The following is a 14,830-nucleotide window of genomic DNA, read 5'->3' as shown; positions in this document are numbered from 1 at the left end:
TCACAGCATTAATATGACATCAAGATACAAACATGTTTTATTTGAAATGTATAAAAAAATAAAACGATACTAAAAGTGTATTTCATTTATGTACCGTTGGACTATCATATTTTGCCCCTGCATTTTGGGGAGCTACAGAGACACTTCACAACTCTTTCATTCAGTGCACCAATCTGTGACCTGTAGTCCCAAGTCAATTCTGAGCCAGCCTTGATGCGCCTAAAAAGAAAGACAGACAGAAAGACAGAGACGAGTGAACAAACAGGTTAACACCAAGCTATAAACTTCCTACTAACCCAACTTGTACTGAACACCAAGCTGGTGACATCATGCTGAGGTCCTCACATAACATCAAAAATACATTGTATACCTTGAACTATACACCTGAATGAGTTCAATACTTCTTGACATAGATAATCGCTTCATGTTGTACGGATTGAGAGAAGACTGCTTACTTTTTGGCAAAGAAGGCTATCCAGGGGAATCGGAGATCATGGTTGTCCACAAATACATTCTGACCAAACAGGTTAGGGGAACAGCTGTGCTACAGGGGGGTGAAGGGATGTAGGGAAGGGATACAGGATAGGAGGGAGTCATATTACCCTCTCACCAACACTTAACATGACATTAAATTAGGCACAGGCAATTGATTTCAGGCTACACCGCAGTAGTTGTATTGTTGCTGCAGTAAAGTACAGGGTTTAAAATGGTATCATCTTTATATCCAATTGACTTTTCTTTCAAGGTGTGCCTATAAGGAGAGGGTCCTAGATTTGTTTCAGTTTGAGACAGATGTAGTTTAAACTAAGCTCTAAGCAAGGAGTCAGGTGGCTGAGCGGTGAGGGTATCGGGCTAGTAATCAGAAGGTTGCTGGTTCGATCCCCGGCTCTGTCAAATGATGTTGTGTCCTCGGGCAAGGCACTTCACACTACTTGCCTCGGGGGGAATGTCCCTGTACTTACTGTAAGTCGCTCTGGATAAGAGCGTCTACTAAATGTAAATGTCAGCGTCGGTACAGCGCGTGTGATGATACCCCTCCGAACTCTTTTCCAAACTCACGTTGAAGAAGCGAGCCACATTCCCCGCCGCTTTAGAACTAACGACGTAGGAGGTCTTCTCATCTTCGAAGAACCTTCTGGTGGTCGAAGAACCTTCTTCTTTGTTGTTTTTGTCAGTTGGCCGGACAGGAGATTTGTCCTCTGACTCGGCCTCCTTCTCCGGGCCTGTGAGAGGAATATCATGAAGTCCTGTCATCCACAGTCATGCAAAGGAAGGATATCGAATTTCTGTATAAGGTAGAGGAAACTCCTGATGCTTGTGTTACATCTCCCAGCCATCTTACCTTCCTGTAAGAGTTTGTTGTTTCTGCGCGTGACATAGCTCCTCTTCAGAGAGGAGGCGTCAGACCGGTATTCCACGTCAGACTTGCTGTTGGTGTCGCGGTCGGAGCCGGCTCGATCCTCACCTCCCCTCACCTGCTCGGAGTCACTTCCGTCTGAGGAGAAGGAAGTAATGAGGAAGAGAACAAGAAAGAAAGAAAAAAAGATAGAAGATAGAGAAAGATAGAAAGACAGATCCTAGTCATATAGTTTCTGAATAAAGTAGCTTAATCGCGAAATGTGAAATTAATAAAGTGTCTTTCGACAGCAGAGACGAGTACCTGTTTCATTCTCAGAGCAGGGGGCCTCGCTTTCGTAGCCGTCCTTACTGTGGGTCTCCACTCCCTCTATGAGGCTCAGTTTGGCACAGAAGAGGTCCACCATGTTGTTCTTGAACTCCTCGCTAGTCAACACCTTGCCTGAGGCAAGACAGAGAAAAGGGGCTGTAGGAGCTAGGGAAGCTAGGACCCAGAGCGTTCGTAGGAAGTAGAGAGAGAGCACACGTGACAGGATATGGAGCCCATCATACATGGTAGAATATACAAAATGTAGCTGACGTGGTTTATTGATTATAGGGCAGGTAGGCAGGCATGTGAGGTATCCAGTGGTGAGGAAGAAGGCCTCGGTTTGGGATGTGATAACTGCACAGTAGAAACATGTCCTGAACTAGTCTCTAGCAAGGAACGTGGGAACAGGGGTCTGGCCAAGGTTGAGAAGGGGAAACAAACAGGGATGGAGCTGGAAGAGAGAGAAGGTGGACCAGGGTGAGTCAGCAGTATAGGAGACTGTTGTATGTGCTCGTATCTCAAAAGGGGGTTGTTATGAGTCCAAGAATTAAACAACATGACTCCCTAGGACAGTGAAGCGGGAAGTGGCCAAGGTTAGGGTTAGGGTTAACATCTGGGAACTTGAAGGCCCTGTGTTTGGGTTATTAATGATTCTGAGATCTATGATAACCATGGGAATGAAGTAAGGACCAAGAGTGGCACGTCAAGTTGGCCCAGACAGATATTTATGGGGGGGCATCCATGTCGGTCTCATTGAGAGTTACGCACCCCTTGGAGGAGTTAGGGGAATAACGTTGAGAAATAGTATCATGCAGGGCGGGAGATTTCCCTCATATCAGGCTATATTATGGGTTGTATCTTGGGTATGAGTGCTTTTTGTGTCTTCCTGTACCACGTGCTGCATCGCTGAATAAAACAATAAAGCCACCTTGACTTTGAAAGATTTTCTGTCTATTTTTGACTAAAATCCTTCTGAAGAAAAACCCTACATAGATACAACTTACAACAGGCATAAGACTGTGAGACATCTGCTTCCTGATGGACAAGAACCCCGTCCAATCACTGCGTTCGGTCTGAATGCCACCCAATCGTTAAGTTCGGTCTGCACTAAAATAATTGGTTGTGTTTGTTACAGTCCTGCGACTCTCACAGATATCAGATGTATTCAATTTTACCATCAAACTTTTAGATTTATTATTTGCTATCAGGATGTGAAGTTTATTCCAGCGAATACGACAAAAAGTGTGTCCCAACGACCCTGCCCTTAAGCAAAGCTGCGTTCCCCATCAGTGTTTCATACCGGCGTAGCAGCAGATGAATGAGCCCATGGCCACGTCGTCGAGACAACGCACGCCCCAGCCTTTCCTCTGGGTCATGAACACCTGCAGGCGAGCCTGCAGCCCGTGCTGCACCACCCGGTTGGAGCAGAAGCGTGGGTCACAGCGACACAGAGAGTTACATTCGTACACCCTGCAGGGGGGAGGGGTGGTGAGGGGGGGGGGGGGGAGGAGGGGGGGGGGAGGAGGGGAGAAAAGCAAGGTTGGTTAGAAATGGGTGGCGGGGTAGTTTAGGTATGCTTAAAAAAACAACTGTCAACTAGTCAAGGGGTGGTTGGGAGAGGAGAAAGGGGCAGTGTAGTAAAAGAGAGGGGGATCAGGGTAAGGGGACACAGAACAGATATGATTCATACGTAGCTGAAGACTAGCCTGGCTCTGCCCTCCTACGTACTTACGCTCAATTTTGATTTTGCTTCTGTACTAGGTTTGGGATTTCGGTGTATTAGTCGGTTTTTGGAAACAACATTTTTGTAGGTCCAATCCAACCAAGCGAACAGAGGGAGTGGCTGAGAATGATGACGTTGATGTTGTTCGCTAGTTTGAGTTGTAGTTCAGTTATGGCGGCGGAGTCGCTGCCGAATATCCAAAAGTTTAAGCCGGAGCAGGAACAATCTTTGCTAAGTTTTGTTGGTGGCCCTCCTCCCCACGGGGTTCGGGAAAAGTTTGATTGAAGTTTTGATTGTAGTTCCGTTACAGTAGTGGTGAAGGAGTTGGCTAAGGCGAACGCTAGCGATTGATTATGACAGATCAGAGTGGCTCTGGGAAGATCCAATTGTTTTAAACTTCATCAGAGTACCCGCCTTCAAGGAAGTAAACGCTTGTCAATGGAGCGATCCCAGACCCTCTGTACAAATTAAATGTACGAGGGTCTGGTTAGGACCAGGCTAGCTGAAGACTAGAAGGATGAGGACAAACAGCAGAAACCAAAAGTAAAAGGTTCACCGGTGACAGAGTGGAGCAAAATAAAATCCAGACCTGTAGGTGTGTACCAAAATAAAAGTCCTACCCTGTCGGCGTGTACCAAAATAAAAGTCCTACCCTGTCGGCGTGTACCAAAATAAAAGTCCTACCCCGTCGGCGTGTACCAAAATAAAAGTCCTACCCTGTCGGTGTGTACCAAAATAAAAGTCCTACCCTGTCGGCGTGTACCAAAATAAAAGTCCTACCCTGTCGGCGTGTACCAAAATAAAAGTCCTACCCTGTCGGCGTGTACCAAAATAAAAGTCCTACCCTGTCGGCGTGTACCAAAATAAAAGTCCTACCCTGTCGACAGGCGCTTCTCCAGTTTCATGTGGGAGTAGCCAGCGTTGACGTCCACAATCCCACCAGCCTCCAGCGCCGTGGCCTCGACTGTCAGCTGGTGACAGGAGCAGCTGGTCCTGCAACCACGAAAGCAGCAAGGAACACCGATAAACCGACACACACAGAGGCACGTACCCCAAAGAAAACACACACAGATGTTCCCCTCATTCAAAAACACACACACCCCTTACACACAAACTCACGCACCTGTCCCTGCATCCATCCGTGCAGTCGCAGCCCACCAGGAAGTCCAGGCTGGTGTTGATGCTGACCGCGCCGTCCCCCACCTGCTTCTTGATGTAGGAGAAGATGCCACGTGGACGGTGATTGTGCAGCTCGTTGATGCAGGAAAGAGGCTGCACCTCGTGGCCCTGGCTCAGGTCCGGGATGAAGATCTTGGCCTCCTTGGCCTGGAAAGTGGTGGTGACGGACACAGTGGGGTCCAGGCAGAACATGTTGATGGAGAGGTAGTCACAGCGGGTCTGGTGTAGGTAGTCCTGCAGCACGGACATGCTGGCCAGGGACACGCCGCACGGGGAACGGTAGAAGATGTGGAAGGACTTCTGGAGGGGGAGGAGAGGAGGGGGAGAGGATGAGGGGAGGAGGGGGAGGGGAGGAGGGGGAGAGGATGAGGGGAGGAAGATGAGGGGGAGGGGAGGAGGGGGAGAGGATGAGGAAGATGAGGGGAGGAGCGGGGGAGGGGAGGAGGGGGAGAGGATGAGGGGAGGAGGGGGAGGGGAGGAGGAGGAAGATGAGGGGAGGAGGGGGAGGGGAGGAGGGGGAGAGGATGAGGGGAGGAGGAGGAAGATGAGGGGAGGAGCGGAGGAGGGGGAGGGGGAGAGGATGAGGGGAGGAGGGGAGGAGGAGGAAGATGAGGGGAGGGGAGGAGAGGATGAGGGGAGGAGGAGGAAGATGAGGGGAGGAGGGGGAGGGGAGGAGGGGGAGAGGATGAGGGGAGGAGGGGGAGAGGGGATGAGGAGTGGGGGGAGAGTAAGAGGAGAGACACATACAGGTGTTTGTGGTTCACCTTGCCATGTCACAGTACAGCCCACACACACACAGGTTCGTGGGTCTCACCTTCTTGTAACCCTGTACAGGAAAGCGGGCCTTCTTGCGGCTGAAGCCACAGAGCAGAGGGAAGAACAGGGGGTTGCATCCGCGGTGCTCTCCCCTGGGGCCGAGGCAGGCAGGGCAGCAGCGATGGACGGTGTAGGGGGCCGACGAGGCACGAGGCGGAATGACGGTGCTGCTGTGAGAGGGGTGGAGAGGAGAGAGGGTATGGGTGGGCGAGGAGAGAGGTGGTTTGTGGGTAGAGACAGGAGGGGAGTGGGTGGGTGGGGAGAAGGAAGAGGTGGGTGGGAAGAGGGAAGGGGAGTGGGTGGGTGGGAGAGAGGTGGTTGGTGGGTAGAGACAGGAGGGGAGTGTGTGGGTGGGGAGAAAGAAGAGGTGGGTGGGAAGAGGGAAGGGGAGTGGGAGAGAGGTGGTTGGTGGGTAGAGACAGGAGGGGAGTGGGTGGGTGGGGAGAAAGAAGAGGTGGGTGGGAAGAGGGAAGGGGAGTGGGTGGGTGGGAGAGAGGTGGTTGGTGGGTAGAGACAGGAGGGGAGTGGGTGGGTGGGGAGAAGGAAGAGGTGGGTGGGAAGAGGGAAGGGGAGTGGGTGGGTGGGAGAGAGGTGGTTGGTGGGTTGAGAGTGGGTGGGGAGAGGAGGAGTTGGTGGCCAAATGAGTGACAGGATAGGGGAGAACAGTTACAAAGAGAACCCCCCCCCCCATATTAGTTTTCATTCCATGTCATGTTTTAAAGCATGATGGAAACAACACGTGTGGTAAATCAGCCTCCATGCATGGCATTTTATTATATTTCAGAAGCAGATCAGTTTTTGCACAGTTCACATGGCGTAGGTGTCACAGAGACTGATGGGACACAGACTCTACTGACGTGAGAGGAGAGCGTTTTGCAGGTTTGGACGGGGTCACTGCACTGGACGAGGCCTGGCCGGAAGCACTGGACGACAAGATCTTCTGATACTTCCGGGGCTTGGAGACGGCTGAGGTAGTCATTTGCTGAGGTAACGCTGGATTGTAAAGAGGGAGATAATAGTTTTAAAAATAAAATTTATTTTATTTTATTAACCCTTTGTGCTGCCTTCGGGTCACAACGACCCATTGTTGTGTTGCGAGACAAACGTTACCCAATACAAAAACAAATAAAAAGCATTTTCCTTTAACCCCCGCTCTGTGGGGGGTGTGGGACAGCCCGACGGTTAAAAGAAAATGCTTCACCTTATCTCTGTATTAGGTCAAGTTGGCGCAACACAATGGTGGGGTCACAATGACCCGAAGATAACACAAGGGTTAAAGTGACTTCAAGAAATGGCAGAGAAATTTAGGCAAACAGACAAAGAGAGAGAGACAGAGAGAGAGAGTAAAAGAGAGAGACTAACCAGATGTCTCTGAAGTCTCCTTTGACGCTTGTTTCTTCATTTGGGCCAAGTGTTGCAGACGCGTAGAGCCTCTATACAGCCACTCCTTGTGCTGGTCATCCTGGAAATACAGAGACACAAGCCTGAGACACCTACACGCCGTCATCTGCAACTTCGCTACATGCTGTTCCTTGTCGCCAACCCCAAGAACCACCCTTAGAACCAGGCCCTTCCGGTCCTCCATCATCTGCCGCCCTTACACCTTGCGCTGTATGGACGTTGCTTTGGATGAAAGCGTCTGCTAGATCAGGGGTTCTCTAACTCTATGGGGCCAGGGCCCCCTTACAGGGGAGAACATTTTCCAAGGACCCCCCCATATTCGTAACACCCATTCAGCATACCCTTTTGTGCTCTTAACTGGACACAATATTCTTGTTTTATTGGTGTAAATGGTCCTATCTGTAGATTTTTGTATATTGTATCACTTTTTAATGATGCAGCACAATTTTACCATTTTATAATATATGGCAAATTATTTCGCTGACCCCCTGGCTATGGTTCGCGGACCCCACTTTGAGAACAACTGTGCTAGATGAGTAAAAACGCGTCAAATGCCACCACTTCTCACTTGGAAGAGGATGTGTATGAGGCTGCTGTCGATGGCCTCTACTTGGCACCTCTTCTGGATGCCGTTGTGCTCGGTGTTGATGTGCTGGCCCAGGCGGTATTGAGCCATGGGGGTATAGGGGTACACCTTCAGGTACTCCACCAGGAAGTCTTTGTAGGTCTTATCCTCGATGTCTTCATCGCTAATGCTCTCCACTGAAGACAAGACGTGGGACAAAAATCTGTCTTTTTATACTTGTGTGAGTGTGTGTCTGTGTGTGTGTCTGTGTGTCTGTGTGTGTGTGTGTGTAAGAAAAGATATTCTTACACGGTCTGCAAACCAAGCGAAGCCGAGGCAGGCCGACGTAACACGGCGTTCCATTGTCGAGGAACACCAGGAACCTGAAACGTCAGAAAAGAGCGATCAAACTCTTTGCAATCAACGATGCTTTCATCTAAAACCCCTTTTTTCTTCTTGTGACTTCCGAATAAGATGCATAATAAACGCCGTCCCCTCTCCTCCTTTCTCTTCTCCATACCTCATACGGTTCTTAACGATGGGTAGTTCTGCAAGAGTACCGGAGGAGAACCCGGACTGGTTGTCCTCCTGGCCCTTGGCCAGCAAGCGCACCCCGACGTACAGGCTGCCCAGCGAGGGAGTGTGGTCAAACGCTATGTGGTGTCCGGGCAGCCAGCTTCCCTTCCCTTTCAAATCCACCTTATACTTATCTCTGTTGTCATTGTCTGTGAGGAAACACATGGAAAAGGAAAGGTTTTTAAGGGCTTACGGCATAACTCAAGTGTGTGTGTGTCCATGTGCAGCACCATGTGTGTGTGTGTGTGTGTGTGTGAGTCCGAGGTGTCCTTTCTCACCAGCTGATTTGATCTCTAGGATCTTGCTCTGTTGCCAGTTCTCTGTACTTCTCCGGGCCAGAACCATCATGCCCACCTTGATGGCCTCCTGGGAGAGCTGTGGGGGGATCTGGGTGGCCCGGTTGGAGGAGGGCGGCACCACCGACGATTTACCTGCCGGGAGAAATTCACACGCTCGTGATGAGAAACAGATCGCTTCAGCTACATAGCGTTGGATTCGAAAGTGGAGTTTGAGAAGTGAAGTCACCCGTGTTTCCCTGCGGCGGTTGTGCTGAGGCAGGAGAGCCGCTCGTGCCGGTCCTGGACGGAGTGCCGGTGCTGCTGGGATTTATGCTCAGCTCACTCGGTTCTTCCCCCTTCTTTCCCTTTCTTTTCGTTTTGGTTTGTCCTTTGTGCGTGGCGAGACCAGGACCCGCTCGGCTCCTCGGCGCAGCAGCAGCCCCTCGGCCAAGCCTCTTGGTGCCAGGAATTGAATCTGCATCGCTCTCCTCCGAGGACTCCGTCCCGGCGCTAGAGCTTTGGTAACTGCCTTTAGGTGGCTTCCACGATGCATCTGACCCATCGCTGCTCTCTTCCGCCGCCTCCTGTTTCTCCTCCTCCTCCTGTTGCTCCGCCTCCTGTAGCTCCGCCTCCTGTAGCTCCGCCTCCTGTAGCTCCGCCTCCTGTAGCACCGCCTCCTGTAGCTCCGCCTCCTGTAGCGCCGCCTGCTGTAGCGCCGCCTGCTGTAGCGCCGCCTCCTGTAGCGCCGCCTGCTGTAGCGCCGCCTGCTGTAGCGCCGCCTCCTGTAGCGCCGCCTCCTGTAGCGCCGCCTCCTGTAGCTCCGCCTCTGGTAGCTCATCCTCCTGTTTCTCCTCCGCCTGTTTCTCCTCCGCCTGTTTCTCCTCCGCCTGTTTCTCCTCCTCCCTCTGAGCCCTGGTCCGGGTGACAGAGTCAAGCAGCCTGGGCACTGGAAGTTTGCTCAGCACCACCACCTCTTTACCGTTCTTCAACACCGGAAACCGAGCAGCGACTTGTTGGAAGCATTGCTTCCGGGGCGGGATTTGATCCTGGGTCTCGTCAGCGCTGCTCGGCCTTCGGCTCAGCAAGTCAGAAGAACTGTCTGTTCCGCTGACAGGGCTGATACCACGGGGGGGGCTTGAGGCTGCGGTGCTGGCGGGGGACGGCTGGTAGGTCCAGTTCTCTGTGCCGGGGGTCTCTGACGGCAGGCAGGGTGATTCCTGAGGGTCACTGTCCCGTTCACTGACGAGGGACAGTGATGATTCCCCTTCACACTGATGGAGAGCAAAGAGAGTATATCAGAGCTGGGTGGGTGGGTGGGTGGGTGAGTGAGTGCACGCGCAAGCGAGCACGTGTGTGATCCCACCTTTTTATCACCTTCACGGCCGTTGACAATTTGGGGAGCTGGGGAGAGGTGAGACAGAGAGTTAGAGAAACGACAGGCTGGAAGGAATAACTTCAACACAGATCTTCCTCACCTTCCTCACCATTGTCCACACACATGACATCACCATCGTCATCCAGGTCGGCAGCATCATCTTCATCATCTATCTCTATGACCATGGGTTGGATTTCCTCCTCTTCCTCAGAGTCGGTCTCCTTGTAGACCATGCCTATCTCACAATACAACTCCTTCATCGAGGTCTCACACCCCGCCATCAACCTAGGAGCATTAAGTGGAGAGACATATGACGATTAAATCAATGAATGAATGGCAGGTGTGTTATGCTTTGCTAGCAACAAGGCTATAGATAGATAGCTGGCAATCGATTTCTCTGTGTTAACCTTAGCTAAAGTAAAATGTTATGTAATCTCATTTCAGCATAATGTCACCCCACAAAAAATTTAAACCATCATCAAAGGACATAACGTTACTGAAGTTTTTTTTGTTTTTGTTTTTTTTACAAAGAGTAAGGTTAGTTTAAGTATACAACACATTTTACACAAAGACAGAACAACATCAACCGATTTACATTTTTTAAATTATATAATGTGTCAACAGGAGAATACATGTCCCCCCCAATGTTAAAGTCAAATTAACCGCTGTCTAATGTAACCGCTACTATACTTCAGGAGCGAGGCCGACTACTCACTCGTGTGTGCGGTTCAGGAGGACCTTAGTGCTGGTCGTCTGCTCCTCCCTGCGTTCTATCAGCATCTTCATCTGATCGAGCTGGGTTTTCTTTAGGTTCAACAACTTGTTACCCTCCACCTCCTTCTGAATCCAGCAACGGAGTTGTTCCACGGTCATGTCCATCTCGTCCTCATCCCGGTGAGCACCCTCCATCGATCTCCTCTGAACACTAATAGGCAGTTGGCTACTTTTCCCGGTGGCCACCGTCTGACAGTCTAGTGGTGCTTGTTCCTGCTGATGGAAATCAGTTACTTGTATTGACTAATGTTTGCATTTATATGGTAGCTTTTGCAAAAACCGATTAACTTAGCGTACAATATTGTCAGCAAAATCTGATTTTAAAAAATGACAGGGGATCCTAAAGTTTGATTCAATAATTGCTTTACTCACCTGCAACTGTACATAGGACAGCGCCCAGGAAAACGTGGTAATCCGTGTTGTTTTATTCACCAAAGGAAAACAGTCTCAATATCTGAGCATGACGCTGTCGCTGTGTATGTATTCTCTGCACAGGAAGTAGAAAGCAAAGTGGGCTAGCCCACGTGTCCGGCAGCAGGAAGCTAGAACAACCCTTCAAAATAAAGTTTTCGGTTTAACTGATTTACTCAGCCTTATATTTTATTTTCTTCTTTGTTTGTTTGTTTCCGAAAAGTATTTATTCACGCTCCTTTATTTGATTGGCTGAGTTTCCTGACAGACAAGCATAGGGGTTGAGACAAAGAGGGGTTAAACTGTTACGAATTTAATTTCTATACCAATATAATACTGAGGGCGGCAGATTTGCCGTTTTCAAACCGTAGGTAAAACACTTGGTTGGCAGCGAACAGATGTTTCCCCCTAAGAAGGAAAATGAAATAACATAAATATAAGTAACAGTTAACTTAACGTAGGCTATTCTATAACCAGTGTCTGATTATTTGTCTTCCGCATCAATAAGCTGGGTCTTCTATATCTGAATGATGGTACTGGTAGGCACCAAGCAAGTTGGCTTTTTGAAAGACTGGGACGTTTATTTTGCACGTTGGCTTCATTGCAAGCGGACACTCTTAACTCGAAAGTGCGCGCGGTGTGACTTACCCATGCGTTTAAGGTTCAAAGTTCAATTCTTCATCGAAAACTGAAGCGATACTTTTGTAGGCTACTTCTTTTAACTACTTCTTGAGGTCACTTGTTTGGGTGTATGTGCCATTAGCTTATGTGCTAGTGTATATTCTTGTTCCTGATGAAGGAAGCGGTTTGATGATAAAATGTCAATGTAAATCATAGGCTAACGGTCCCAAGACTCAGCCTAACGAATTCCTCGTCCCCATTGGCTGAAACCCTCAAATAGCAGGGGCGTTTCTACACGGGGGCCTACAGGGGCCAGTGCCCCTGTAAACATGTCCCTGTCCTTTTTTCTCACGTTTTTCTTCTTCTAGTAGTCATCATGAAACGAGGAAGGGACATTGCCTTTTTTGCCCCAGTAAATAAAAAAGTTAGAGAAACATATCAAGGTATTGAGAGAGCTGAGGAGCTGGAAGAGGGAGAGCCAGATCCGTTTGTATGATTTTAATGTAAAGCTAAATTAAAGTATTTAATGTAATTTGTTTCCGTTTTTTAATGTGCCCCTCTGATTAAACACTGCCCCCCCCCTAGCCCCCCCAGTAGAATTTGTCTAGAACCGCCACTGTCAAATACGCAACACAATCACATGAAAACGATGATAGACAGAATACATACGAAGCTATCATACAAATCCTTTATTTACAGAGGTTGCAAAATGATCGATTTAATACATCTTGCTGATTCAACCAGGAACTTCACAAACCCTTCCCCCTTTCCTGCGCCAATTTATCGTATTGTGTTTTCAGAAACCCGAAAAAATAAATTTTCATCATCTCCTTTCCAGACCAAAGCTGCCACAGCTCGTAAACAAGGGTGAGGATATGAGCGACGAAGTGGATACACTTCCAACAGCTAATTTGTCAAACAAATTCTACAACAGTGGCAACTGAGAAGTTTAGTTAAAGGCTATATAGCTCTATATATGATGCACCGAATGGATGGGTATGGGCCTCGGTGGTCATGGGAATCGCCGTGCGCTCCATCTCAGTTGGTGATCTGTTCCTCCTGGTATGTGGAAGTGGAGATGGCGCCGTAGGGGTCCATCACGGTCTGGGCACAGCGTACCACCGTCACGAGGAGGAAGAAACACAGGACGAAGAGGAAGAAGAGGGCGAAGCCCAGGTCCACGTCCACCTCCAGCTTGCTGACGGGGGGCGGCTGGTGCACGTGGAGAGGGGTGGGGGGGGTCAATAAATAAGTTTGATTATGATGATGAGTTAGGTCTATGACTGCAGAACTCTACAGGTAGGTGCGGGTGGGTGGAGATAATCATTAGTGCAACTGGAGGTATTTCTTACACAAACTGAAGATAACAGAAAAATGCAGACAGAAGTTGAGTCAGTCCAAATGAGTTTTCCACAGTATTGACCCCGCCTTTGGAAAGCCCAATCACAAAACCACTAAATGCACCACAATGCAACACCCTAAAATGTGAAAACATCTTTGTTTTATTGTGTCTACACGTTTTTAAGTAATGCAAGGTGCTGAATAGTTACTATTTACCCCCAACATTTCTCTGATAAGAGATACGCCTGTGGAGAAAGGAATAAAACAATCGAGATCATTAATAATTTCAAACTCACCTTTCGGTTATGATCGTCTTGGCTTTGTGTCGGTTGCTTTAAGGTTCTGTTCTATCTGTGACAGTCCTCGCGCCTGATGCCCTGTCTCGCTGGTCCACTCAAAAGTTCCTCATCACATTCTTTTACATAACCCAATCAGCTAACCTCCCCTCTTTCCCTCCTCCAACCATCAGAGGAAAAATTAGCAGTCCACAAAATGCCCGCCTGTCACGCACACACGGAGTACGGAGCTTCTGTCAAATAGGCCTACACACGCACACACACTCAAACCTTTGAACCCCATTCACACGCGACCTCCCCCTGGCGCTTAAACCCTTTATTAATAGTTAAGCAGGAATTGAATAACGGTCCCCACGGTTCACACGTGAATCAAACACCCGGAGCTTTTGTTCTCACATCAACAGGGCCTAAGCCTTTGTCACCTCCAGACGCCATAACTCACGCACGCCATGGCGCTCGCTAGAATCTTCATCGTGCGTAGACCGATGAGCCCGCTAATGAGGGAGGGAAAACGAAGGAAATGATTGAAGAGGAGGAAACAACGAAGAGGTGGGGGCGTGAAATGGAGAGTCCGACGCGAGGTAATACGATACATATTTGCAATTAGACTGGGGAGCCAGAGGAAGGACTAGCAGAAAACCGACCCTACCAATTTTAAATGGAGATTGTTACAGTTGGGCTGTGGGCGGAGGCCGAGGGTGCCGTGGTAAAGTGATCCTCATTCCTCTGCAATTAGGTGAGGAGGACTTAGAGGCCTCGGCCAAAACGAGTTGACGAGGGAGTAGGTGGACCTGCTGTGTAACTGAGATAACTCTGGATCTGGTTTCATTGAAGTATGGACATGAAAGAACCGTAGCCTACAAGAACTTATCTCTTCACCTGAGTGGCCTCGATCAGTCGTCCCTTTGTTAATCAATTGGCTTCTAGACTCCCTCCCACACACACACACTTTATTACCCCTTGAAAAGGCCCTTGATGTTGATGTGATGGGCTTGTCTGCCCCAGCGTGGTAAAAAAAACCCGCATGTGTAGGAGCCAATTGGCACCACGCTATTCTCATTGACAACCGTCACTCGCTGCATAGAAAGCTCACATCGCTTACACGTTCACCTTTCAGAAATAGCCTACTACAGAGGCAAGCAAAAACGCCTTTCTACAGTAACAGGGCTTTTTTTGTGAATGCGACTCGGATCTAACACGTATCAGGGGGTCGGATAGGTGTTGACCCCTGCAGTAACGGCAGGATCACTGGCGGCGTGTCCTGCTCCACAGAGACGGGAGAAGGCAGCTTAAGTTGATTAGTTTGAACTGTGCTGACAGGACACAGTCAAATTAGCATGAGGAAACCAAACACAGGATTCTATCGGTTGACTTATCACGATAAACACCACTCATTACTTCTCCTACAATTGATTTGGTTGTGAGCTTCGTTCACAGCTTAGATCATGTTCCCTGCTAAGATCCTGTTTCCGCTGAATAGATTTTTTTTTAACCAATGACGTTAAGATTACATTTTCACGGAGGCTGGTGAATTCCGTGTTGCGCTATTTACATGTTAACGAAATCAAAAAGACAAGTTGTTTCATCCACAATCATCTTTATCTTATATCTCGACAAGCGACGAGGCAAAATACAAAATAAAAACATTTGTAGCAGCAAAGCTGTATTTGGGGTGGGCAGCAAATTGGTACAGGGGCTTGGTCGTTGAGTTGAGACACAAACTAGATAACAGAGACAGTGTAAGGCACTGCAGGGAAATCAAGTACAAGTAACAAAAAGCAAGGATTAGAGTACAGGAAGGGGGAAAA

General features: G+C 49.0%; 1 protein-coding gene across 1 annotated transcript; it reads right to left on the bottom strand.

Annotated features, from left to right (window-relative positions):
• Positions 1-19: 19 nt before the first annotated feature.
• On the bottom strand, positions 20-10,872 carry setdb1a (SET domain bifurcated histone lysine methyltransferase 1a). The gene is made up of 20 exons (XM_062445897.1): positions 10,726-10,872; positions 10,295-10,569; positions 9,680-9,864; positions 9,568-9,605; positions 8,452-9,475; positions 8,205-8,357; positions 7,871-8,075; positions 7,660-7,733; positions 7,354-7,547; positions 6,747-6,846; positions 6,242-6,377; positions 5,383-5,554; positions 4,513-4,868; positions 4,266-4,382; positions 2,967-3,136; positions 1,661-1,798; positions 1,343-1,495; positions 1,060-1,223; positions 456-544; positions 20-219 (listed from the first exon to the last, which is right to left on the bottom strand). The coding sequence occupies exons 2-20, from the start codon at positions 10,486-10,488 to the stop codon at positions 105-107; spliced, it is 3,777 nt and encodes a 1,258-aa protein (XP_062301881.1). The 5' UTR covers positions 10,489-10,569; positions 10,726-10,872; the 3' UTR covers positions 20-104.
• Between the last annotated feature and the right edge of the window lie 3,958 nt (positions 10,873-14,830).

Source organism: Osmerus eperlanus, chromosome 20 (genome assembly GCF_963692335.1).
Source record: "Osmerus eperlanus chromosome 20, fOsmEpe2.1, whole genome shotgun sequence".
Classification (NCBI taxonomy): Eukaryota; Metazoa; Chordata; class Actinopteri; order Osmeriformes; family Osmeridae; genus Osmerus; species Osmerus eperlanus.
This window is presented reverse-complemented; position numbering and strand designations above follow the sequence as displayed.